General features: G+C 38.9%; 3 protein-coding genes and 2 long non-coding RNA genes across 9 annotated transcripts; 4 read left to right on the plus strand and 1 right to left on the minus strand.

Moving 5' to 3' along the window:
- Positions 1 to 69: 69 nt before the first annotated feature.
- Positions 70 to 4,556, plus strand: LOC105283103. 4 transcript variants are annotated; one of them, XM_011345568.3, is made up of 7 exons: positions 70 to 896; positions 981 to 1,137; positions 1,300 to 1,459; positions 1,604 to 1,679; positions 1,805 to 1,879; positions 1,979 to 2,583; positions 2,737 to 4,556. In XM_011345568.3, exons 1-7 carry the CDS (start codon positions 201 to 203, stop codon positions 3,998 to 4,000), a joined length of 3,033 nt encoding a protein of 1,010 aa, XP_011343870.1. In that variant the 5' UTR covers positions 70 to 200; the 3' UTR covers positions 4,001 to 4,556. The 4 variants fall into 4 exon arrangements, with proteins under 4 accessions (XP_011343870.1, XP_011343871.1, XP_011343868.1 ...); XM_011345569.3 differs by having other exon boundaries at positions 1,808 to 1,879; XM_011345566.3 differs by having other exon boundaries at positions 1,805 to 2,583.
- A 174-nt stretch (positions 4,557 to 4,730) lies between these two features.
- Positions 4,731 to 8,961, plus strand: LOC105283105 (E3 ubiquitin-protein ligase synoviolin B). Its single transcript, XM_011345572.3, has 8 exons — positions 4,731 to 5,216; positions 5,310 to 5,402; positions 5,482 to 5,634; positions 5,766 to 6,056; positions 6,126 to 6,340; positions 6,420 to 6,637; positions 6,722 to 7,124; positions 7,206 to 8,961. Exons 1-8 carry the CDS (start codon positions 5,088 to 5,090, stop codon positions 7,543 to 7,545), a joined length of 1,842 nt encoding a protein of 613 aa, XP_011343874.1. The 5' UTR covers positions 4,731 to 5,087; the 3' UTR covers positions 7,546 to 8,961.
- A 182-nt stretch (positions 8,962 to 9,143) lies between these two features.
- LOC105283107 lies at positions 9,144 to 10,616 on the minus strand. The gene is made up of 2 exons (XR_894639.3): positions 10,176 to 10,616; positions 9,144 to 10,092 (listed from the first exon to the last, which is right to left on the minus strand). It is a non-coding gene; the product is annotated as an uncharacterized LOC105283107 (long non-coding RNA).
- A 170-nt stretch (positions 10,617 to 10,786) lies between these two features.
- LOC105283106 (serine/threonine-protein phosphatase 4 regulatory subunit 3) lies at positions 10,787 to 18,127 on the plus strand. Of its 2 annotated transcripts, XM_011345574.3 has the most exons (6): positions 10,790 to 11,920; positions 12,493 to 14,091; positions 14,176 to 14,327; positions 14,426 to 14,526; positions 14,629 to 14,825; positions 14,999 to 18,127. In XM_011345574.3, the coding sequence occupies exons 1-6, from the start codon at positions 11,723 to 11,725 to the stop codon at positions 15,083 to 15,085; spliced, it is 2,334 nt and encodes a 777-aa protein (XP_011343876.1). In that variant the 5' UTR covers positions 10,790 to 11,722; the 3' UTR covers positions 15,086 to 18,127. The 2 variants fall into 2 exon arrangements, with proteins under 2 accessions (XP_011343875.1, XP_011343876.1); XM_011345573.3 differs by having other exon boundaries at positions 10,787 to 11,920; positions 14,426 to 14,825.
- Positions 18,128 to 21,471: 3,344 nt separating this feature from the next.
- LOC113562589 lies at positions 21,472 to 24,750 on the plus strand. Its single transcript, XR_003406988.1, has 2 exons — positions 21,472 to 22,014; positions 22,063 to 24,750. It is a non-coding gene; the product is annotated as an uncharacterized LOC113562589 (long non-coding RNA).
- Positions 24,751 to 26,787: the final 2,037 nt, after the last annotated feature.

Here is a 26,787-nt window from a genome sequence, read left to right on the forward strand (position 1 = left end):
AACCAATCAAAAGCTTTCTTTGGTTACGCGACGATATACTTTCTTTACTGGGACGTTGGCAGCATTGGAGGAGTGTCAAATTCAATATGAAAACGGATGTTGAGCGATGTAAACTATGGGATACTCGTGTTGCTCGTAATTTCTCATTGGAGCGATCGATCGCGCAATTCGCGTAATTGCACTGGAGAGCTGCGTCGAACATGTTGATCTACGATGTGTTGCATAAAGAGAAGGTGTATCATATTGTCGCCAACGATCTCAGGAACTTGGGCGTCAAGTATCGCTTCAAGAAGAGCATGCTTAAGAGCGAGAGGCCCGAGTCGTGTAAGCACGTCTCCAAGAGAGTCTTCAAGACACCCCTATTTTACCAAGCCCTGGACATTGTGAATTTATCGTCGGGTGGTACAGTCCACGTCCCCGTGTTCGTGGTCCAAGCGTCGACCTTCCTAGGGAAGTACATCGCGCAGGAAGGCCTCTTCAGGAAGGCTGGCTCTCACGCGCGACAAAAAGAACTGATGTCTCGTCTGGACAACGGCGGCAGCTTGGGAGAAAAGAGTCACGCAATCGACGTTGCCAACTGCTTGAAATCTTTCTTCCGTAACTTGCCGGAGCCGTTGATTCCGTATCCATATCATGATCTGTTTGTGCACTGCGCGCTCTTAAAGAATTGTCGAATACAGGCATTGTTGTTGGCGTGCGTACTGTTACCGCCGTATCACTTGAACACCTTGGCCTTTTTTATGGAATTCCTGAAGAAGGTCTCCATGTACGAGAAGCAGAACAAGATGAGTATTGAAAACTTGGCGAAAGTTATCGGCCCGAACATCATGCCTCTACAAGATACGTCCATGTCAGCTGTGCAGAATAGATTGCAAATGCATTTATCCATTATCAAGGTAGTGTTCTTTAAGAATATATCTAAATTATGTAACAATAAGCAAATGTGTCACTGTTATAATAAAAGACAATATCTGTTACAGATTCTAATCGAGAATTCAGAGAACATTGGTATTCTACCGTCTCACATTGCGCAAAGTATTTCCGTCGAAACGAGTGGTAGCACGGACAACGGATTCGATTCATTTCAACTACGTGGAAAATCCAAAAAAAAGAAGCATCGTAGTGGAAGTCTTACGCGTAAGCCACATCCAAACGCTCGCAATTTTAATCTAAATGTGTCTGGCAATGTGCTCGTTACCTTATTCGATGTTTAAAACAGTTTTACGTCTATTGTGAACATTAATAAGAATTATATGCTGATAACATTCAAGCAATAATCCAACATGATATTTTTCACAGGAATGTTCAATGGCTTAAAGAAAATGGTTGGAAAAGGTATGGATGATGTACCTACCATCAGCCATCAACAGCCTCCTGTGCAGTTAAACGTGTCTTCAAACAAATTTACCAAGAAACGGAAAGTAATCGAGAGAGAGCATCCCTCGAGTATAAAGAAAAAGTATGAAATGTTCCTCAAGTCAGGATTTTATTTTTTACAAATTTTCCTTTTTTTCTTATATCGTATTTTCGTCTAATTTGGCATAATAAATAAAATGACATGAAATGTATTCGTGAAATCAATATGTACACGCACATGTTTTAGGCGAATGGCTGATAAACTGGACAAGTCAAAGAAATTGAGACTGAGTTTGGATAAATTTGTACCAAAGAATAAACAAGTGAGTACAGCTGCTTTTATACATCAATATAAGATATCAGCGGTTCATGTAAAGCGATAGTGATCTGAAAAAATGTATACAACGACGAAATGGTATTCTGCAAAGTATTGACAAAATATTTTCAGAAGAACACGGATGCTGATTTATCAGACTCGTCTGCGAATAATTACAAGCTGTGTAACGAAAGACGTTGGAGTTCAGTAAGCAATTCTTTTGATGCACGTAAAATACGTAAATGTAGCGATGGGATATTGCATTTCGGATCAATGAAATATGAATCGCCAAATAATAACTTTCAGCAAGAATTTGAGGACGTGTTTACCGACGCCACTGTAGATTTATCAGATGACGGTGGCGAGTGGGAGGACCTGCTGGTGAAAGTAAAAAATCATCGCAGAAGCGGCGAGCCATGGCATAAAATTAATGCGAGCACAAATTCGAGGAAATTGAACGGCGCGGACGAAAGCGATAACGTGTGCCTGCTGATGCCTGAGGAGAAGAAGACCGATTTCGAAGAATTTAATGCATCCCTGCCCCATGTCGATGGAGTGTCTTTATCAAGCGAAGATCAATGCGAAGAGGATTATGTTAGAATTCCAAAAAGCGAATATGAAGATATAAAGAATCGAGTTTCTGCAATCGAATCGCGTATTTCGCAGGAATTTAAGTCTATATACGACGAAAAGAACGATATAACTACACATTTGGTGAATAAAGTGCAAACAGCGTACGAGAAGACGCTAGAAGAGGCCAGTATCGAAAGTACCCTGACAAGCGATTATTTAGCGAAGAAACTGAGCAAGGAATTAAAGATCAGAAGGTCAGCAGAACAGAAGATAATAAGGTCCCCAAGTGCAAGAAAAATTGGAATATTAAGGAGACGTTCGCAAGAGAAGGTCGCAAGGTAATTGCATTATATTTTTCTTTGCTATAATAAAAGTATATATAATCATATTATGATGAAAAGTTTAAATGATTTTAATCAAAATATTATTAGCTTGTAAACATCTCAAACTACTATCATTATGTGTAAATAATTAAAAATTTTTAATTACAGCAAACGCGTTAGGCGAACTGCCTCGTGGCATATTTCACCAGACTTCAACTTACAACATCGCATTCAACTCGAAAGACAAGTAAATGTTTGTCCCGTAGAAAAGCAATCAATCTTTTCTAGCAAATATTTCGAGGAGCAGACCTACTCTGCAGAAAGGTATAATAATGTTACTCCCAATCAAATGAATGCGTTGATTTCACGTTCGGAACAACGTAAAATCTCAAACAACAGCAATGACATGAATCTTGGACTTAAAGATCCATGTTTAACGAATAATCGTACGAGCACATTTGTACGTAGAGCGTCATCTTTCCACGGAAAAGACTTTGTAGACAATTCGTCCTACTTTGATAAAAAACTCGATGACTCGAAGAAGAGCAACAGTTATCAGAATATAGCGTTAAATAATGATTACTCACAGAAGGATGACACCGTTTCCGAGTGCTTAAAAGAAGTATCTTGGAAGGATGCGGATAAATATTTAAAATCAGCGACTCGAACGAACACGCCAGTTCCGCAAACTGGTAGAGCGTCGGTCGCAAAACTTCGAGCACAGAATGCTGGTATGGTGCTAGCGCAAGCGAGATTGTTTGACGAATGTACAAGCAAGGCGTCCGAGTTTGCGCACGACAACGTATCGAGAAAGAAGCATTGTCGTGATAACGTGAATAAACGTTCACCGAATATAGCTAGAGAAATGGACGCGAACGGTGAACGCTTCAAGCAGTCTCACAAGCGAACGCAAGCCTCGCGAAAGCAATCCAATAAGGATCTGAAAAGTACAAATTGTCACGCAACGCTGTCTCCATCGCTACAAATGAAGACGCAGACAGCAGACGACGTGTCATTAAAACCACTTGAAGAACGAACGGATTACCGTTCCGCACAAAAATTGGAGTTACAAAATCGGAAGCTCTCGACCAAGGATCCAAGTTTACGTCAAACTTTCGCGAAAGACAGAGCGATCAATGTCACGGAGAGTCATCGGAAGGAAAATACTGTTGCGAAAACTTGGCCGCTAAAAGTGCCTATCAGCGCGATGCTGGAAAGTTCAAGCACGTCTCCTTACAAACCAGACGTCAGCAGAACGCCACACATCAAGCGACCGTTGACAGTAAAGACCCCAAAAAGTTCCAAGCTAGTGCGTAGACCACCGGTTGACACGCGTAGAACACCACTGAGAGCTACGGCGCAGTTGGGAACCCCGAAGCATCAAAGTCCTAAAAGTATCTTGAAAACGAGAAATCTCAGTATGCACACTTGACAGATATGCGAATCACACGGATGTACAATGTTAAATTATCGCCTATGCCTTATTCTTATATTCGTATTATTTTAAGAAAGTACAATCCCTTTATGCATTATATATATACATATATATTTTTATAACTAATATTTTGAGCTGTATATTAAATACGTATATTAACAGGATATACACAAAAAGTTGTAGGAATACAATATTACACGTGGAACTGATAATTTAAGCATAAATGTTTAAAATCACATGCCATGACGAGAATAGTATCGTGTAGACGAGACACAAATCGCAAATTCAAAGATATTTTTTCTACGAGGTACATTTTTCTCCTAAGATTTAGGAAATTCACTTTTAAAAGAAATGAACAAGATATGAAAATGTTACGCGAATTATTTTTAAGACCTAGTCATCGCATACATCTCTCATTTACACGCAATTCTCATTACGTTCTCATTGTTCATTAATATATATATATATACACACACGATACAAATTATTATAACATGTGAAATCGTAGAACGTACCTATTATCATGAAACTGATTAAATCGTTACTTAATTTACCTCTATTCTCTGCAATGAAAAAACGTCGTTCCCGCTTTTTTTTTTAAACATTTGCAGCATACGCTGAAGCAGATCCCGTGATCCACGTGGTTCGACGCAGCGACCATTTGCGTGACCAATCACGTGACACCGCTTGTCCTTCGCTCGCGGTAAAAAGGTTATTATTTTCACGTAATTTGTATAATTAATGGAGCAATGTCATTTGCAATGTCATTTCGAAACATCGCTGCTGCAACGAGTCACGTATCACCGTATCGGTTACTTTTGGCGTGCAAGAGTAAACACCGAAAGCACAGTCCGCTCTCCCGAAAACGAATCGCGTGCGTACAACACCGCAGTTAGATGATTCGAAGATTACCGCGACGATATTAGCGCCACGTTAACAACTCGTGCGGCACTGTACAGCTGTTGGGATCGCGAACACGTCAAAAACGCAAAATTCTCCGCAATTCTCCGTGCGATAATTGTCAGCGATTTTTCACGCCGAGAAGCGCGGCCCCTGCGCTGACGAGGAAACGGTCGGCACGAAGATGAGGGAGGCCGGGATCATGCTGATAAGCACCGTGCTAACGTGTGCCGTTATTGGCAACGCTTATTATCAAAGAAAACAATTCTACCCGACCGTTGTCCACATAACCAAATCCAACCCGAGTATGACCGTGAGTTTTTTCGTGGCTTTCCGAGGAGTCTGCCAGCGAAGCGAACGAGCGAGCCTGTCGTAGTTACATATATGTATTTTGCTTTGCCCTCAGGTAATCTACGCGCAAGGATTCATCCTTGCGTTCATGATAAACGCCTTCCTGCGGAAGATCTTCTTCGGTACCTTGCGCGCTGCCGAGCTCGAAGTAATCTTTCGTTTCTTCTTCTGTCTCTTCGAGTTTCTCCTGTCGATCCTTCTCTCACGACGCTATTTGTTGTTTGCAGCACTTGGTGGAGAAAGTGTGGTACGCAGTGACGGAGACGTGTCTGGCGTTTACAGTGTTCAGGGATGACTTCAGCCCCAAGTTCATAGCGTTATTTACTCTCCTCTTGTTCTTAAAATCATTTCACTGGCTCGCTGAGGACCGCGTTGATTATGTGAGCGTTACGTCATCCAACTTGTTAAATTGTAGTTGATTACGTAGTTTTGATATTTTTATGTTTGTCATACTTTAGAATTATCTGAAATTATCCTTACATGCCTAATCTGACTTGTCTCTCGTTTTCAGATGGAGAGAAGTCCAGTAATAACATGGTTGTTCCACCTCAGAGTCGGTACCTTACTGAGTCTTTTATTCGCCATCAATTTAACAATGATCCATTACGCGTACAACACAACGGCCACTAAGGGCCCCTCCGTACAACTTGTGTTTGGCTTTGAATACGCGATTTTGCTAACCGTTGTCTTCAATATCACTGTAAAATACATACTGCACACTATCGACCTACAAAGTGAAAATCCATGGGATAACAAGCCAGTTTTTCTGTTGTACACAGAATTGATTATTGGTTTGTTAAAGGTAATTAATCTTGCACGCATGTATCATAATTCCCATTATTCATAATTCAAGTGAGCAATGTTTTTCCAGGTTATTCTCTATGTCGCCTTCGTGACTTTAATGATTAAGTTATTTACATTGCCCCTGTTCGCGTTACGTCCCATGTATTATACGATGCGAGACTTCAAGAAAGCATTTCACGATATCGTAATGTCGCGGCGAGCCATCAGGAACATGAACACCCTCTATCCGGACGCGACGACTGAGGAATTAGCTGCTGCTGATAATGTCTGCATTATATGCCGGTAAGTATGTCGACAAATAAAATAAAACTTGTTGAGTAACATTTGTCATGCAATATACGATGCCATCGCGCCGATACAGGGAGGAGATGGTTGCGGCAAGCAAGAAATTGCCATGTAATCACATTTTCCACACTGCTTGCTTGCGTTCCTGGTTTCAACGTCAACAAACGTGTCCAACCTGCCGCTTGAACATTCTGAGGCCCGCACCGAGCAACACGGCACCCAGACAGCACAATCCTCCCCAGCCGGGGCAACAGGTACCTCAGCCTGCGCAAGCGCCTGGTGTCAATCCTATAGGTACGATTTTGCATCGTTTGGCAAAGCTCAAGTATGAACAACAATCCTCATCTCTAATCGAATTTCTATTATTAATTGTCGCAGGAGCACCGTTCCATTTCCCGGTATTCTGGGCTGGCTTACCAGCGCCGGGCATGCCGCACCAACAACAGCAGCAACCGCAGCAACAACAGCAGCAACCACCGCAGCAGCAGCAGCAGCAGCAGTCTCAGAGTAACGTTGGAAATAGCCCGCCGCCTCAAAATATCCCACCTACTGGAAACATACCGCTTTTCCCACCGCTGTTCCCTACAATAGTACCGTTGCCACCTATTCCCGTGCCGCCACCGAATTTGACCGAACTGAGCGAAGAGGAGCTTAGAGCAATGGAAGGAAACTTGCGGCAGGCTGTCCAAGCCAGGATACAAACCCTGCAAAGAATTCAGCTTCTATTAGACGCAGCTAACGCGATGATGAATCAGTATCAAACAGCGGCTGCAACTGCTAAGTGAGTAATTGCAACTACACTTTGCGCGAGTACGTATCTTGATGCTTGTCCAAGCAACGATGAGCGTCTTTAAAATTACAGCATTCCCGTGCACAGTACGAACGATATCAATAGTACGCCAGACGTGTCGGCGACGACGCAACCAAGCACAAGCAATACAACAGACGCAAGCGCCGGGGTTACCGGCGAAGCTCCTCCTCAGGCTGAAACGAAAACAGACAGCGCTGTCCTATCTCGGAGAACATTTGAGGAAGATTTTCCTACTCCGAGTACATCGAAGGAAGACACGGAAGGAACACCTACCGAATCGAACCGCACCGAAGATTTATCCAACGGATACGAAACGAAATCCTCCAGCGAACAGGAAATGCTACGCAGACGTAGGCTACAGAAATTTTCACCTCAGCCAGCGACAGAATAAATGAAAATAAAATTGTGTGATAAATTATGTAACATAATAGTCTTTAACTTGGTTAATGATCGGCCTCAATTAACGCAAGCGGCCAATAATTGAGGACTTATGTAATAACTAATATTTGGATTTTGCGATCGGCATGAGAACTTTGGCCGAATGACGCGCTCGGTCAATCAACGGATTAAGCGCGGACGAGAGTGCGTCTGTGAGGAATTCTCTGGCGAGTGTTAAATCCAAAACTTAGTAATACAATTGAGACTGAAAGCTTGAGACTCAAATCACAAATTGAAGTTATAATACCAACAATCATAATCAATCATAGGAGAATGATTTTATAGAAATGACGATTCGTGTCTTTCCGTGAGCTGCTATCAGAGTACAGAATAAATACGGAGCGTGGGGAATTATTCCTCCGTTGGAATTATAGTTTTGGGATTTACAAACAAGTTTACCTGTATATAAACTAGATTTTTTCTTGCTTCTCTCTCTCTCTCTCTTTATAATCGTGCGAAAGTATTCCTTGTATCTATGAAATTTATTCGACATTCTTTCCACATAAAAAATGTATTTGAATATTTTGTCCCTAAGCTTTAATATAGGCAAATTTCTTATGTACAATTTTAGCTACATTAAGAATTATTAATAAGCCATCCCTTCTCTCTTATTCTTTCACGAAACTAAGGCAATATTATACAATTATGAATTATTAATGACAAACGGTACAATCATTTCTAACAATTATGATGTAATAATTATATTATTAATTGTCATTGATAATATTACATATATTTATTAATATATAAGTTTTTGTTTTTGTAAAAATAATTTCACTTATAAATTTATTCACACACACACACACACACACACACACACACACACACACACACACACACACACAAGTAATTATTGTAATTAATAAATAAAATGCAGAAGAGGTACATACATATGGAAAGTGCAGGGACATAAAAGCTTTAACTGAATCAGCAATTTAAGTGAATCGTTTTATATTTTTAATTTGTTAATAATAATTGTTATTTTTATTAATACATACACTGGGAACATGGACCAGATATTTCTATATCTAAATACCAATCAGTACTTAACTTAAATTCATGAATATCTCTTCAACGTTCAAAACTGTGGGCAATATCAAAGTACCTGGATATTGAAAGCCACAAGTAATATACGGAGCACACTTGTTTAACAATTCAATTGATTGATTCACTGATAATAAGATACTCAATATCTATGTAAAAATTGTCCCCTAGCTTATCTATATCAACAGAATTGCTTCCAATGACAGTATTACATCATTCAAATGATTGTATGCAAAATAATATACTTTGCTTCATTATTTCATTTTATATAATTTTCCATTATAACTCTGGATATTTCTTTGGTTATTTTGAAATAAACATTTGTGCAATAATGAAGATAATCGGATATTTGAAACCTCAAAGTACACACATATAAATACTTGGGTATCTGAGTGTAGCACGAAGCAACACTAATTATTATTCCATGAAATCTGATCATATATAAATATATTTTTCATTAAAAAATAAACTTTTAGGGCTGCAACAGACTAGTTGTACGTTAAACTAGGATTTTTATCATAAGTTTTTATTTGTCTCGGAATGAAAACGTTTATAATCCAGTTAATCAGATAATTCTAATACAATTGTCATTGTACACGTTTACGTTTACCTTGTCTCGTGATTATCTTTAACGTAGATTATTCTTCACAGACTTGTGAGAAAATTATCAGTTCAATCATAAGTCGAGGTGAAAGTGTAATGCTACATAGGACGAAGAAAACTGTGTCCGACACTACTGTCGGTTAAATTTTATCGATCAATCAGATGATAGCGTTTGTGTGTCAATTGAGTTGTCATCAGAGTTTGTTTGTTTTTTAATGCGATTATCACGTTTGTCGCGAACCAATATCATCGTACATGATGTACGTGTAATTACACGTGTATCAGGTATGATGTTTGTTACGAAACCCAATTGTTAGTTATATGTTTTCTGTAATTTTTTATATTATTTCTTATTAATTTTCATTGTCTTTTCCAATTTTTCCACAAGCATTACGTACGTATTATATATGCATAACGTCTCTATAAGATTACCGTTACACTACAAAATGATACAAAGACACCGATACGCAAATGATCACGCATGATTAGCTAGTCTGCTAGTGTATCGCGTTCAGAATCAAGATTACGACTTTATATCGAATACTAGATCCCATTCGCATATCGAGCGAGGCAAACGCAAAGAAAGGCAATTCACATTTTTCAAACTATGTCGAATCGTTAATTCGTAACGTCATAGTTTGAAAATATTTATGGTCTAATTGATTCTATCGTTCTGTTTCCAGTGGTGAGGATATCGTTTCATGTTACGTGGAAGAAAAATTGGTTGCGGAAACTCGTCTCTCGAATATATTTTGATATTAACATTTAATTGATGGTTCGGATTTCAGAATCGTCGCTAGGAGAGAATCGCTCGGCCATCTTTAAACTTGATGTCACAAGACCGCCGTCTGCACTACTGAGGAAAATGCATCGTATAGTAAATGTATAGTATCGAAGAAAAAAACTCGCAGACGTGATTTTATGTGAAGTAACTACCTGACGAAATACGGCATTTATGACACGCGTAATCACCAAAGTCAGTCGATTCCTATCGAATCGACATCCGCATTACCGACGGCGTCACTTTCGAATAGTTACCTGGCCACGGTCGAGTTGACGTTCCAAATGCGTCAAAGCATTCTCCATCCTTCTTCCCCTTTCAAATAAAAAGAAAGAAAGAAAGTGTTTTGAAGCGTTTGGCAGAACAATTGAACCTATATCTTATAACCAATCAAGTTATTATTAGTGAGTAATATTTATTGACATCTGCGCGAAATAAGCGAATGCGACGTGAAGACGATCGTCGTAGCCATGTACGCATGTACGTACGCCTCGCAATCGAATCAGTGAACAGCTATCGATTTTAATTCTACAACTTCGATAGGATCTCGATCGTCCTAGCATGGCGTTCGTCTCAGTCCATCGCTTTCGGTGTTTCATTAATTTATGTTAATTACGGTAACGCGTGGCATCGCACATGACGCGTTAACGCACGAATTGGCTGCCACGTCGTTCGAATTTCGCGGCAGCGTCCCTGCGTTGCATGCGGCAGACCCCGTGGCGCGTTGTTATGATCTATCATGGCGGAACGTAGTGTTGTGGCTGCTCGGTGTCTATGTCAATTTTAGAGTGATATAGCTTAAAGAGAACCGAGCGGACAGCGATGCGAGCCGACGACGAGCGTCACGAGTTATTCGCGTAAGATAATCGCGTTCCTATGAGCACCCGCATCGCAGGTACAGCTTCTGCACACGGGTTTTTGTTCGCCGCCGTCGCGGGAAGAATCGTACATAGCAGCAGCAGTGCACACACACAACGCTCGCCGACGGAGAGTGTCGGCCCCCGGAGTGTAGCCGTGACGATCGAGCCGGTCGAACCGACCGCTAGCGGTGCTGTGCCCGACTGGTGTATCTCGGAACACGATAAACGGAACACGTGAGAACGCGAGCACGTAGGCGCACAAACTTTTCCCGCGCGTGTTCCCATCCCGGAGAAGAGATCTGTGACAGGTCGTGACAGGATCGGTCTGTGTGAGAACGAACGGTGCGCGGTTACTCGCAGTCATAAACAATCGCGGGCGCCGCGAGGTAGTCTGGGAAACGTTCGTCGTGATCCATCGCGTCCATCGCTCGTGCTACGCACCGAACCTGCCGCGTCTCGGTGCAGGCACATCCCCATCGGCCCTGTAGCTGATGATAACTCGTACTTGATACTCGTTACTCGTCGCGGATTCCACCACGAGAAATCGCCGGTACTCACGCAAACTGCGTGTACGAACTGCTTCCTTTGGTAAAGACATTGAGATACCAAGCGTTTTGTTTATACGAATGCAATAACGGTAATGCTTTGATGGATTGTACATGCCCGTGCGGAGGTTTAATGTATCTAGTTTTCTGTTCATTTATTAATCTGATAAGTGTCTGAAGATCCTCCCCCCTCTCTCGCATAGAGATAACTGCTGAGCAGTCAAAGATCGAGCAAGTTCAGGAAGGCATGCGGAAAAGTTGGTGATACACGAGAGAGTGCACTAATTTATTTACAACATGACGGATACACGTAGAAGAGTGAAATTGTATGCTCTTAATGCGGATAGACAGTGGGATGATCGCGGTACAGGGCACGTTTCTTCTTCCTATGTAGATAGATTAAAGGGGATTTCCCTTTTGGTAAGAGCGGAGAGCGATGGTTCTGTCTTATTGGAGAGTAGAATACAACCTGACACAGCATATCAGAAACAACAGGTAATAAGAAAGTTGAGAATCTCATAGATTCCAGTTATCATGGAGCATGTTACCAATATTACATTCATATCCTGATAAATATATTCATCACAAAGCTTCACGATTTGCTTGTAACAACCACTAGTATTCTCGGGAAACAATAACAGTGAATCATTTTTCCAAGAATAAAATTCACCAAGTGAAGAAAAATCACACATTTCTCTACGTTATGAATTATAGAGTGAGATTTTATGCTAGATTATAGAATTACTTGATATAAAACATACAAAAAAAAGAATAAATGGTTTTTTATATATAATAATATATAGTGTTTGTTTAATAAAAATATTTAATGTCCGAAATTAGTCTGTGTCATATAAAGTGTATGATATTTTGTATTATTTTATACTTTCATATTATTTTGTGTTGGTTCAAAAGAAATAATAGTTTTTATAGTGTCTAAACATCAATATGTTACATGGACATGCATACATACATACGTACATCATATAAAATTCATGTGTCATGATACAAGCAGTGGAATATTTTATATGCATATGTGGATATAAGTGCAAGTAAATGTATGATTTTAGGATACTTTAATAGTATGGTCCGAAGGAGATAATTTCGACTTAGCCTTAAGTTTTCAAGAGAAGGCTGGCTGTGACGAAATATGGGAAAAGATTTGCCAAGTTCAAGGCAAGGACCCATCCGTGGAAATTACACAAGACATCGTAGAAGAGTCGGAAGATGAGCGATTCGATGATATGTCAGATGCGGCGCCGCCTATTGAGTTGCCACCGTGCGAGCTCGGTCGATTGGAAGATATTAACGAGCTCATCGAGAATTGTTTGACATCCCCAATGAGAAAAGAAAAATTAGCAGTGGCATTGGAGTCTGAGGGCTATATTAAAAAATTGCTAAATCTTTTTCGCACGTGTGAGGACTTGGAAAATATCGAGGGGTTGCATCATCTTTACGATATATTCAAAAATATTTTCCTACTCAATAAGAATGCACTGTTCGAAGTTATGTTCAGCGACGACACGATTTTCGACGTTGTCGGATGCTTGGAGTACGAGCCAACGTTATCTCAGCCAAAGAGGCATAGAGAGTACCTACGACAATTAGCCAGATTCAAGCAAGCAATCCCTATTACAAATACCGAACTATTAGCTAAAATCCATCAAACATACAGAGTTCAATACATTCAGGACGTAGTGCTACCGACCCCGAGTGTATTCGAGGATAACATGCTGAGTACACTGAGTAGTTTTATATTCTTCAATAAAGTTGAGATAGTGACTTTGATACAAGACGATGAGAAGTTTCTTACTGAACTTTTTCGTCAGCTAACGGACGAAGCTACCCTAGATAGCAAAAGGCGCGACTTGGTTCTCTTTTTGAAAGAATTTTGCAATTTTTCGCAGAACCTTCAGCCGCAGGGAAAGGAGGCGTTTTATAAAACGTTAACAGCACTTGGTATACTTCCCGCTCTAGAAATTACTCTGGCGATGAGCGACGCGCAGACGAAAACGGCCAGTATAGACATACTGACTTACATCGTGGAGTACTCGCCAAGTGTTGTACGAGATTATACATTACAACAGATAAATAACACAGAACAGGACCAAATGTTAGTGAACGTAATAGTTGCTCAACTTGTTGGGGACAGCGATCCCGAGTTGGGCGGAGCGGTGCAGTTGGCCGGCGTGCTACGTTTGCTCCTTGATCCGGAAAACATGTTGGCTTCTGTTAACAAATCAGAAAAGACTGATTTCTTAAATTACTTCTACAAGAATAGTATTGGCACTCTGATCGCGCCCCTCTTAGCCAACACGATCGGCGAAAGGCCCGCGAGGGAGGATTACAGAACAGTACAATTATTGGGATTGATCCTAGAGCTGTTATCATTCTGCGTGGAGCACCACACGTATCACATTAAGAATTGCATACTAAACAAAGATCTACTGAGAAGAATATTGGTATTAATGAAATCGACCCATACATTTCTAGTACTATGTGCATTAAGGTTTATGAGGAAGATTATAGCATTGAAGGATGAATTTTATAATAGATATATAATTAAGGGTAACTTGTTTGCCCCTGTATTCGATGCATTTGTAAGAAACAACGGCAGATATAACCTCTTAGACTCGGCTATATTGGAGATGTTTGAATTTATTAAATTGGTAAGTTTAATAGCTCTTGATTTGTGAGGGTGATCGAGTATTTAATTTTTTATATTGTCATTGCACGTTTCGCCTTCGTTTCAGGAGGATATCAAATCGCTATGTTCACACGTTGTTGAAAATTTCTCGAGAGAGTTGGAAGCAATTGATTATGTACAAACGTTTAAGGCACTGAAGTTAAGGTACGAACAACACCAAGACAAGTTAAAAGATCGTGATAGAACTACAATTGACAGGTATGTATACTGAAATTGTCATATATGGAACATATATGACAATTATTTCTAAATAGGGTGGATTTGTAAGTATTAAAATAATTTGTTTCTATGCGCAGTGTCCCATCAATTTTGCGGAATAGTCGATACCGAAGGGATCAGAGGCAGCTAGATGAAGAAGAGGAGCTCTGGTTTAACGAAGAGGAAGAGTTTGATGAGGGTGAGGCGGTGGTACCCGCAATAGCAGCAGATCTTATACCTCCAGTTTCTGCTAAGAAACAATCGTCATCTTCAAATTTTGCACTTAATCCCGCTCTTGCAGATTCTAAAACTCATCAGCAACAACAGCAACAGCAGTCTGTGTTAAACAACAATACTTCTAATAATAACATTACCTCGCAGCAACCGCAAATCAATAACAGTTCGTCGACGACCAATGACTCATCAATTGCTTCGGACATAAATCCTACTCCGGCTATTGGCACTGTGGAAAAAACGGGAACTGCATTGTTTAAAAAGGTGAGCTGGAGATACATATATATGTATGTATAATATAGAACGATGCATTTTTTTTCTTTTGTTGCTGCTAAAGTAGCTCGATCGACCCAAGTTTTGAAATCACGAGCGTCGCATTGAAGAAATATTTTTATACCTGCCTGGATGAAATTAAGGTTTAGCAATTTAATTTTCAGGGATTGGTCGACTATGAAGGAGATTCGGATGAGGAGGATGAAGATTCGGAGTTAAGTCCTTCTCCAAAGCGACAACGATTGTCATAGTAGGCAAACTTGGAAAGAACAAGACATTTGTGATTTTTAATTGCTATTATCATTTCATGACCCTCCTACATGTAAAAAAACAGATCTACCCCATTTTCTATCTCATTTTCAAGAAGCATAGGTTGAGCTTACATCTCTAAGGAATGGACACAATAATAAGTGCTTTTAAAAAACGTGTGACGGGCACTCTCATTCATAGGTCTGCCTGTGTGTTGACTTGTGTATAGTATGCGAAGCTAAATAAGGTACGAACGACAATGAAGAAAAACTATATTATATCGATTGAGTGTATCGATAAGGAAAGGAGAGTGGAACTTTTAAAAATGAAACGCGCAAGTGGTAGTATTGTGGCATAATATGATGTAGCATGGTGTGTACTATATAATGCGTAAAGAAATATTAAGCGAACCATAGTCCATTCCACGTACTTGGAAACATCTTGTGCATCTAGGGAAAGATAATCTCATGGATAATTATGGATATAGACTAAGGAAATTTGGCCAGGAGTTTTAGCGACTTACAGAACACAGAAGATCCGACAGTGTACGCTTAGATGGAGGATGCAGTGATGAAATGCGTCGTCACTTGAAATTGTGCGGCAACTGTGATCACACTCTGTCACACAGTTTATTCGCCAGGTCCTTGGCTACGGGCTTGCAACGCACCGTAAAATCAGATTCAGAGAGAACAGGAAAGTACATGACGTACTGCACAAAAACAACCGAACGCTTTGTTTTTGCCATTCATAAATTCCTTATCGTCTGCTGTGCGACAGGAATCCTTCCTTGAGACGATCAGGCACTATGAAACTTTATCCAGTTCGACGGAAATAGTATTTAGTTTGTATATATATATATGTATATTTGTAACGATTGTAAAACGCAGCCACATTTCTTGGATTAAGCAGAAACACGCAAGTTAAGTTCTCTCAATTAAGAATTCGGTCCCCTTTGGAGTACTTTCAACAAGCTTTTCGGTTGTCAATGTAAGTAGTAGTAATTGTACAATAAATATTTGATTTATGTATATTTACCAGTCTGCACTTCATGCCCAGTGTGTTAATCCTCGATGTATTAAGTACAACTTGATTGTATTGCAATTCTTGAACATAAACTTGAAACGTATTGTCCGTATTAATTATTTTTACATGGGCAAAATGGAGCCAAGAAGCGCTTTGTATAAAAACTACACTCAATAGTATTATACATAATTTAGCTTTGTTATAAATTATTAAGACGTGTTTATAATGCAATATATAATATTTGTTTATAATTTATATATTAAATAAAAGAAAAGTATATATAACATAAAGCCCTAGAAGAGAGAGATGCAATATAAAATACTGAGTTTTGCTTACTGTCGGAGTCAATGAGATATACTTGGTACACTCGAGTGTAATATTTTCAAGTTAAATGCATACAATCACGTTATCGCTCCTTACGACATAATTGAGAGGTTTGTTTGTAGTGTCATATCAGAAGAACTGATTTATCTGTCTGATTCAGCTCCACAAAAGAAAGTGTCTATCCTAGGCCACTTGAGCGACCGATAAAGCTGTAGAAGCTTTGGCATGTATCGCTTATTCTTATACCATACGTCACGTCACGTCACGTTAACGACTTTCACTCTGCAGCATCGAGTTCTCGATCGAATTAATTTTTCAACAGAGAGTATTATAAGCTAATGTACAGATTATCCGATAATACGCCTAATGCCCGAAAGAATTTCCAAGACTGCTTTAGAACTGTAAGTACATGTATGCTTGGAATAACGCAAGTGCGATACATCTACACATGTACACATATACATATATATTAACTATACGATACTGTGAAGGGGATAAAAAGGTCATGAAATGAACAAATTGTGAATATCGAAGTAGGCAATTCGCTGGAGCTGAGTGATACATGTACATAAAACATAATTCTGTAACTTGAACTGATCACAAAAAGAGATATGTAACAAAGGCTAATATTAAGTTAAGTAAGATGGTACTGATTAATGCTGAGAATTGTTCTTTATGTGTTTTACATAATTATATCTACAATTTATTCGATAATAAGAAACAAATATTAAGCCTAGAATGCTATTAAATGCAAAGAATGTAAGTAAAACAGTAAAAGAGCAAATGTATTAATATCTAAGTGATATTAGAGTTAAAGTGCGGTCACATGCTACTTGAATTGAGAAATTCAATGCATACATTTAAACAGAGTGTTCTAGACTATGCTCTTTCCATCATTTCGTTATTGAAAATTATACCTACATCGTATAGTTACTACCTGCAAACTTTAGTATCATCAATTTCTCTGTCATGTATTTATTGGGAGGGATTTGGTATTTCACCAAATTTCAAGCAACTGAATAGAATAAGCTCACGAATTTATCCAAATTTAAAGATAGACTAAAGATATTTGTATTCAGTATGAAGCATTTAGTTGATTAAATTTGCGAACAAATGTAAAAACAATTAGAAATGTATACTTTTGTTGTCTATTGGTTGCTCTTAAAATGTTGACTTTTTATCGTATGCTTTTATCAAATTAGTATTTGAAATATGATGTATTTCACATTATAATGTACAGCAGTCTAAAACATTCTGTCTCAAAACCGTCGCCGAGATCGCGAGCATACATTTTTCAACCGTCACATCGATGTAATATTAAAGAAAGAAAATTGACATGCACACATATTGTACAATACCATGTGCTAACAATAGTATGCGTTTTAATTATATAATGACAGAATAAGGAACTTTCTTTGAGAGTATATATATATATGTATACACAGATACACGTCACTCACATACACATACACATATTATATATAATACACACACACACACACACACACACGCACACGCGCGCGCACACACACACACACACACACACACACACACATACCTTGCATACATATATATATGCACAGAAGAAGAGAACTTTTTATATGGAAAGCTATTCGTGAATTTTGTGAAGTAAGCGCAAGCATAAGATATACAGTTTTGTGTATTATGATAATAAGTAAATGAATTGTAATTATAAAGCGATATTTTGCATTTTATTCTACCGATGAATGAAAGATCAATTGGACAACAAAAGCTACACCTAAATGCAGGATTCATAGCATAAAACAAGCAGCCACTGTGAAAAAAATCATTTACAAATTTTTCTCCGACAATTGCGTTAGCAGATTTTAACATAATATGCAGCTCGTTTCTGAAGTCAAACTTTTAAGTATGTTTCTTTTTTGCTTGTTAGGGGCAGTGTTGCCAGGTGGTTGAAAAATTGGACGGTAGATGGTATGCCAAAAAAGCGGTAGATTTGAAATTTAAAGCGGTAGATTTTATATTTCAGAGGGTTTGTATAAGACATGAAATTAATAATTAACAGAAAAAATATTCTAATTGTAATAAGTAATACATAATACCTAAATCAACTGAATAGCAAATTAAAGCAGAAATTATACTTATAATAAAAAAATGTACTTATAGTTTTTTCTTTACTCTGTAATCCTTACTTACAAGTCTCACTGAGTATCACAAGTTTCATGTAAAACTGGTTAACAGAAAAAAATACTATAATTATAATAAGTAATATGAATACCTAAAACTACTCAATAGCAAATAAAAGAGAAATTATACTTATAACAAAATTCCCACTCCATCCCCACCACGTACCACCACGTGCTGTAAGAGTGCCATTTCTGGCAACACTGCCTAAAGGGTCTCTAGTAGGAAACACGATAACACCGCTCGCGGTGGTCCTTTGGCAGTACTAAAGTACTAAAGTAGAATAGCGGAAATAATATGCTGTTTCAAATGTTATTTTCTTACTTGTAATCATGGATGTCACTTTTTAATGTATTCTTCAAGAATAAAATTTTCGATTTCTAATTCATACACTAATAATCGATAAATATACAGGGTGTTTCCTAAGTAAGTAGACAAACTTAAGGAGCATATTCCTTGGCTTATTTTAAGAAGAAAAGGTCATATAAACATATGTCCTAAACTGCTTTGTTTTCCAAAAAAAAGTACATCACTGTTTTCGTTCACTTTTCGGATAGCGTGCTTTTGCAGTACGAGTCAACAGCGGTGGGGATGGAGTGGGGATGGTCTCGCGGCGCCGCAAGTGAACACTCGTTTCAGACACTCCAGGTATTTTTGAGCGTGTACGTCAATCAATGGAAAGGAGAGTCGAGGCGTGTATCATGGCTGCAGGTGGATATTTTCAGCAGTTACTGTGATGTTATTATTTTTCTTTTTAGTTACTATTTTCTTTTTCGTTATAATTTTTCTTTTTGGTTACTATTGTTTTTCATTTGTTTCATTTGCAATAACACAAACTGTTCTATAATAAACGAAAAGTGAACGAAAACAGTGATGTACTTTTTTTTGGAAAACAAAGCAGTTTAGGACATATGTTTATATGACCTTTTCTTCTTAAAATAAGCCAAGGAATATCCTCTTTAAGTTTGTCTACTTACTTAGGAAACACCCTGTATACATATGTAAAGTAAAAAAACGGTAGATAACCTAACTAAAACGGTAGACAGTAGATTTGTGAGCCAAAACGGTAAATCTACCGCTAAAACGGTAGACCTGGCAACGTTGGTTAGGGGCAGGCCGATCCTGGTCCTAACCGAGAGCAACAATTTCAGAAAATGTTCCAGGACGACATTAGGTTTGTTCGCGTTACCTGAAATTCCTAGAACTTTTTGTACTTAGAATGATAGATACATAAATGAATGTTACGGAGAAAAAGATGAAGAGACATGAGTGCAAAAAGTGTGAGCAACGCGAACAGACCTATTTAAGCTAGGACCAACCTTATACGAAATTAATAAATAAAGAAATAGATAAATAAATTTTTATTTGTTATTAATTCTATTATTAGTTATATATTGCTGTGGGCAATATGCCAAGTAACAATATAAGCATCTCAGAACTACCCGGAAAAAGAAAAAAATTTCTAAGGGCTAGAAATTTTTAATTTCTGAATTTACGGTATTTTCAATAGCAGAGAACTGTAGGCAATATAAAAAATAACGATATCAACAACTCAAAACTTGTCGGAAAAGAAAAAAATTTGTAAGGGCTAGAACTTTTTAATTTCTGAGTTTACGGTATTTTCAATAACAGAGCGAAAAACTATTTACACAAAGCCCGATATCTCGCGCACTGAGTGGGGTAGAGAGTTCTTCCAAACGGCATTCGACGGGGATTTTCGAGCCCGATACAACGCCCTTATTAAACTTGCCGTCAGCCGCACCGTTCCGGAGTTAATCGCGAAAAATTATGTTTTATAAAATGCTTGATATCTCGCGAACGGAGAGGGTTAGAGAGTCAGTTAGCTGACAAAGTCATTCGCTAGCTGCGGCGCCTCTGACAAAGTCATTCGCCCGCATGCCCGCCCGCACGCCCGCACATACGCGCACGCCCGATGTATGAAATATTATCTCACAATTATATGTCACAATTATGGGAAATCACAATTTTAGAAAAAGGCAATGCGCAAATGATTTTTCTACTTATTTTTCAATTATTTTTCTTATTATTTGTTGTACATATATATGATGAGAAATTATACAAGAGAAAGGAAGTATGTATGGACATGTATGGAGATATTTGATAGATAATTTGATACGTTTTGTGGCGATTATATGGCCACATACGTGATCGCCTAGACGGTCGGCAGTATCGCGCGGCTAGACTCAGGCGAGGCAAATAGACCGAAAAACACGTGGTAAAAATAAACAGATTAGCGGATAATAGACTAGACCGTTAGATAGGGAATCCCGAAGGAGCCGTTGCAGATTCGCAAGTGTTGCGCAAAATGTCGGGGGATTCCGTAGCGACGACCGTGACGAGGCATACGCGTACGCGCGGCAGCTGAAAGCGTGGTGACGACGCGATGGAGGCGCGGGTGACGGAAAGAAGCAGGGCGCGATAAATAGGCGGAACGATTCCTCCCGTAGGAAATTGAAAAGGACCTTGAAAAGGAGAGGTCCTACGAAAGAAACAGGCTCGTGAGAGTAGGCTTTCGACGACGAAGAGGTCGACAAATAAGGGATTCGACTGGTAATGGTCTACGCGAGCGGACGTGTCTTTGTATATTCGGACTCGGAAAAAAATTCGGGCTGTGCTGATTATACACCGAGGAAATATTCCATTCTTTTAATTACACCGGATCCGCTCCTTTTTTTTTACTCGGCACACGAAGAGCCAAAGTTTCTATATAATTATGTAGAGTTTTACTAGCAACAGAGGCTTGCGCTACGCGCGCTATTTAATTTTTGAATATTAATAATGTTTTCGGGTAATAATATTGATCTATTAATTATTAATTATTAATTATTATATAATAAATAAGACAAATCCTATTGTAAAAAAGGTGTTATTTATTTCATGGTTTTTGATGAATAGAAATTTGACAGAATTGACAGAATTGACAGCTGCCGTATCGTACGGCACATGAGCTGATTTGGCGAGCCACGGCCCGCGAGCACGCGTCTTGGCCGTTGGACTTTCGGCGTTCGGCGTTCGGCGTTGGATTTTCGACTTTCGGCGTTGGACGTTCGGCGACGTGAACCTATCGTACCGTATGTGAACGCGCCTTTAGGGACAAAGTCGCTTTGCTTGTGTGCGTGCGAGCGTACGTACGTAGGTGAGTGTGAACGTGAATGTGGAGAAGAATGAAAGCGAGAATTTTAGCATACGATTAGGATATGGGAGGATGGAGCGCAGCAATTGTTTTGGAAGTGGTCGGAATGGAAAGGTCGCATGGACGTTACAGTTAATTACGTTATAGTTAATATAAGTATGGTTAGATTTGTGATTAGGTGTTTAGGTGTTTAGTTGGTGAGAAGATATGGTAAGGAAAAGTTGATGGGACATGAATTAGAGGGGAAATTGCGGATAAGCTAGTTAGGTAGGTAGGTAGGTAGGTAGGTAGGTAGGTAGGTAGGTAGGTAGGTAGGTAGGTAGGTAGGTAGCGCGCGACGCGTACTGCGTGGCTCCGATTGGTCGGAAGGTGGTGGTTTACGTACCGGGCGTGGCGACGCTACCGCGTGGCTGGATTAGTGTGGATGAGGCGTTGGAAATGATAGTTGGCTGATAAAGACGGATCTTTATTCTACGGAGAAGGTGTAGGGGTAGGGATATTTAAATATGCCTTAAGGCATGACCTTTGGAAAGAATGGAATGAATTTAGGTAGAATGAATAATTTGGATGAAATTGAAAGGCGTTGCAGGAACATGTTTGCGTTTTGGAAATAAGTAAAATGGTAGGGTGGATTTGGAAGTGGTGGAAGTGAGTGGGTAATGGAAAAAATGGAAAAGATGTAAAAAATGGTAATGATGTTGGATGGTGTATTCGGTTTTGAAAATGATAAAGATTGGTATTTGTAAGAGTTATTGATTGGAATATGATGGGAAGAATATGAGGTTAATTAGTAGAAATTAGGGAAATTTGATGAAAGGAAGGAATTAGCGTGGCTTGACCCTCTGGTTGGACAGATGGTACAGGTGCTGCTGAGGAGGATAGGAGGATAGGAGGATAGGAGGATAGGAGGATAGGAGGATAGGAGGATAGGAGGATAGGAGGATCCCGTTGGTAAGAGGGATTGACCTTACGTTTGCCTTAGGTAAAAAGGACGATGGAGTAAAAAGAGACGGTGTGGAATAATATAAATATAAATATAAATATAAATATAAATAAAAATAAAAATATGAGGGTGAAATGGACGTTGGTGGTTGAGCGGAAAATGGAGCGGAGAATGGAAGCGTATCGGTGGGCTGGAAGACACTTGGTACGGCGGTTGCGTGCGTACGTACGTGGAGAGGCAGAGGCAGAGGCAGAGGCAGAGGCAGAGGCAGAGGCAGAGGCAGAGGCAGAGGCAGAGGCAGAGGCAGAGGCAGAGGCAGAGGCGAGACGGTGGGGCGCCGTTGGTCGAGCTGACGGAGCGACGTAACAGGGACGTAAGAATAAAAATAGTTGTAAAATTGGTGGATATTGGATATTTTTTTTATTTTTTTTTTTAGTGGACATGGACATGGACATGGACATGGACATGATAGAGATGTACTGCACTGGTGATAGACGGACCGGCGGAGATGCTGTCGGTATATCCGTGTATCCGTGTATCCGTGTTAAGGCATTAAGAAGGGAAATGCGCGCGCGATGGTAAGGAAAGAAAAGCAGGAAAGCAGGAAAGAGGAGAAAATGAGAGGAAGGGAAGGGAAGGGAAGGGAAGGGAAGGGAGAGAAAATGGGAAAATAATGGATTTAACGTGGTGGTAACCGGGATGAATGCCGTCCGTACTAACGATATAAATAGGCGCAGTACTAAGAAGGAAAAAGAAAAAAAAAAAAAAAATGAAAGAGGGGAAAAATGAAGTTTGTTTTCTTGGTGGTAAAAAAAAAGGCTGCGATAGTAACGATTAGAAAGATAGGCGGTGCTGACCCGGAAAAAGTGGAAAAATTGAGGGAAGGAAGAGAAAAATAGAAATTTGCTTGGTTCGTGCGCCGCAGGCTGATGGGCGTGAAAAAAGCCTGCAGTACGGACTAGATGGAAAAAAAAAAAAAAAAAAAAAAGAGGAAATGGTGTGGCAGGGATTGCGATATGGGAGCAGGTAGATGGAACGAGGATAGAGATAGCCTATGTACGTTTATTCGGAGTATGAAGAAGCGACGAGTATGGAGGACTACCGATCGCTGACACGTTACCGAAATGCCCCCTGCATACAGGCCGTATTGTGAGTGTGGAGCGTGAAGAAGAATGTAGAATAGATTGGATAGCGAGGAAAGAAGAGGATGGTGGAGAGTGGAGAGTGGAGAGTGGAGAGTGGAGAGGAAGTTTTGGCTGAAGCGTTATGGAATGCGGGAGACGGACTGGGCGAAGAGGCGCTTAAGCTAAGGAGCGGGAATGGCCGTGATGCTTATTGCCGCATTGGACCTATTGGCTGTTTGCGTGATATTTGCATTGGTTGGTGCGATGTGGCAATGGCGACACAGCGACATTGCATGGGAGACGTGGCTGGAAGTACGATGGAGGTTTAATAGAAGCCGTGACTGTAAAATATTAGCCAGGTGTTATTAGAAGAGGATATTGATTGGATGATCGTTGTAAGGTTGAATTGGAATAGGAATAGGAATAGGAATAGGAATAGGAATAGGAATAAAATATAGATTTATTGCTACTCGTAAGGTTTAGTTAACCGGTTGAGGGTGAGGAATGGAAGGGAGTAGGAGGAATTTTGGAAATTAGTAAAGGAAGAGACGATGGTAAGGTAAGATGATGAAGAGATGATGGTTTGGTATTGCATGGAATTAAGCAGGCGGTTAACAATATAGTGAGAGGTAATGATAAAAGAGAAAAGAGAAGAGAAAAGAGAAAAGAGAAAAGAGAAAAGAAGAAAGAAAAAGGAAAATGCAGAAAATGCAGGAAATGAAGAGAAAAAATGTAAATTTTGCTTGGTTTAAGCGCCGCAGGCCGATGAGCCGAAAAAAAGCGTGGTTTATTATATTATAGTTTATTGTTATATTTAACCACTGGAAAATTGAGGGAAGAAAAAAAAAAAAAAAAAAAAAATAGAAATTTGCTCGGTTTGAGCACCGCAGGCCGATAATCGGAAAAAAGCCTAGTGTATTAGCCATAAAAAAAAAAGAATGGAGAAAATTAAATAAAAAAAAAAAAAAAATTTGCTTGGTTTGAGCGCCGCAGGCCGATGATCGGAAAAAAAGCCTGGTGTACTAACCGTTAAAAAAAAGGAGAAATTGAGGAAAGGGAGAGAAAAAAGGAAAAAAAAAAAAGAAATTTTCTTTGTTCAAGCGCCGCAGGCCGATGATTAAAAAACAAAGCCGTGTATTAACCATTAAAAAATTGAGCAAATTCAGGAAAGTTGGATAATTTAAAAAAAAAAAAAAAAAAAAAAATAAGTACAAAAAGAAACTAAGTACAATGTAAAAGATTTGGTTTTCTTTCTTTCGTTAATAAAGTTGAATAAGTTATTAAAATTTGCATATAATTATAAATGTAGTTAGTTCAACTAATTTACTCAGTTCAACTTGACGTATATTTGACTTATTGTTGAAAATTAGGAAAATTAACACTTTTTTGTTACTTTGCTAACGAATGAGTGAACATAAAAAAAAAAAAAAAAAAAAACAATTGCAATAAATAATATAAAATATTATATATACAGATAATGACCACTAGTCGCAGTACACATAGAATAAAATAGTACTATTTCCTTATGGAGTATAGTAGTGAGCGTAAACATTATTTGGTTTTGGCGATTCTAGAAAGAACTTGTGGAGAATTAGCATAAGCATAAGTAATAAAATAGCATAAGTAATACCTGTTTATTTTATACTTAAACGCATACATATTTTTATATAAAAAAAAAAAAAAGTTGAATACATTATGCAAACAAAATTATAAGGTGAAATATATGTACATTTATAAAATATTTAATGGAAAAAAAAAATTGAGTTATTTTACACTTTTACACGCCTTACCATCCATCTATATTATATTATAGTTATTATATTATATATTTCAAAGTACTATTATTTTGAAAGTAATATTATTCCTGAAACATCTATTACACTACCACCCGTGACATAAACATGTTCCCTTATACCAGTTGCAAAGAGAGAATATTACTGCTATCGTTTCGTAATGGTGCTATGCAAATATAGTTTCGAACGAAGTTTCTCCGTTCTCGAGAGGTAATTTCGTTATTACGAAATTCAGTTTTAGTAGATAATTCTTATTAGCTTAAAGTCTGTTATAAAATCTGTTTGCACTGTTTGTTGTTATCATTAGTACTCTAAAGAAATATATTCTATATGCATAATATATTCTGTATATAATAATATTTGTATCTTGTTTCTAAAAAAAGCCGATAAAAATAAAGATAAATTTTGATTGATAATAGTTATACATGAATATTATATACTAACCTTAACCGCACGATCCAACTTTTACACTAGTTAGTTAAATGTTGTTCCTGTTAATTTTGTTGTTGTTGTTGTTGTCCTAACGCAACCAGGCCTAACTAATGATTTGATTTCAGGTACCACGAAGGCAGTCCTAACCTTTGGGAATTCCCAGTCCTACCTTGGATGGCGTCGGGACGACAGTCCTAACTGATTAATTAACTATCTGATTAAATAATTAATTAACTAACTGTCAGGACCACGGAGACTGGTCCAGGTTAGGTTAGGTTAGGTTAGGTTAGGTTAGGTTAGGTTAGGTTAGGTATAGGTTAGGTTAGGTTAGGTTAGGTTAGGTTAGGTTAGGTTAGGTTAGGTTAGGTTAGGTTAGGTTAGGTTAGGTTAGGTTAGGTTAGGTTAGGTTAGGTTGTTAGGTTAGGTTAGGTATAGGTTAGGTTAGGTTTAGGTTAGGTTAGGTTAGGTTTAGGTTAGGTTAGGTTAGGTTAGGTTAGGTTTAGGTTAGGTTAGGTTAGGTTAGGTTAGGAGTTAGGTTAGGTTAGGTGGAGGTTAGGTTAGGTTAGGTTAGGTTAGGTTAGGTTAGGTTAGGTTAGGTTAGGTTAGGTTAGGGCCGAACCTGTTGAACCTAAAGCCAACCTAATCGCAACCATAACCTAAGGCCCTGACCCTAACCTAAAACGTAGAGGCCGGGCTAACCTAAGCCATAAAGTCCTAACCACTAAGCCTAACCTAACCTAGGAACCTA

The sequence above is a fragment of the Ooceraea biroi genome, chromosome 9, assembly GCF_003672135.1.
Source record: "Ooceraea biroi isolate clonal line C1 chromosome 9, Obir_v5.4, whole genome shotgun sequence".
NCBI lineage: Eukaryota > Metazoa > Arthropoda > Insecta > Hymenoptera > Formicidae > Ooceraea > Ooceraea biroi.

What these genes read in the sequence shown, in the direction of transcription:
- LOC105283106 (XM_011345573.3), top strand. Translation starts at nt 11,723, where the DNA reads ATGACGGATACACGTAGAAGAGTGAAATTGTATGCTCTTAATGCGGAT. An exon ending in CAGCATATCAGAAACAACAG is followed by an intron (nt 11,921 to 12,492) that starts GTAATAAGAAAG and finishes GTATGATTTTAG; the next exon opens with GATACTTTAATAGTATGGTC. An exon ending in GATAGAACTACAATTGACAG is followed by an intron (nt 14,328 to 14,425) that starts GTATGTATACTG and finishes TTCTATGCGCAG; the next exon opens with TGTCCCATCAATTTTGCGGA.
- LOC105283105 (XM_011345572.3), top strand. Translation starts at nt 5,088, where the DNA reads ATGAGGGAGGCCGGGATCATGCTGATAAGCACCGTGCTAACGTGTGCC. An exon ending in TGCGCGCTGCCGAGCTCGAA is followed by an intron (nt 5,403 to 5,481) that starts GTAATCTTTCGT and finishes TGTTGTTTGCAG; the next exon opens with CACTTGGTGGAGAAAGTGTG. An exon ending in GCCTGGTGTCAATCCTATAG is followed by an intron (nt 6,638 to 6,721) that starts GTACGATTTTGC and finishes TAATTGTCGCAG; the next exon opens with GAGCACCGTTCCATTTCCCG.
- LOC105283103 (XM_011345566.3), top strand. Translation starts at nt 201, where the DNA reads ATGTTGATCTACGATGTGTTGCATAAAGAGAAGGTGTATCATATTGTC. An exon ending in TGCATTTATCCATTATCAAG is followed by an intron (nt 897 to 980) that starts GTAGTGTTCTTT and finishes TATCTGTTACAG; the next exon opens with ATTCTAATCGAGAATTCAGA. An exon ending in CCCTCGAGTATAAAGAAAAA is followed by an intron (nt 1,460 to 1,603) that starts GTATGAAATGTT and finishes CACATGTTTTAG; the next exon opens with GCGAATGGCTGATAAACTGG.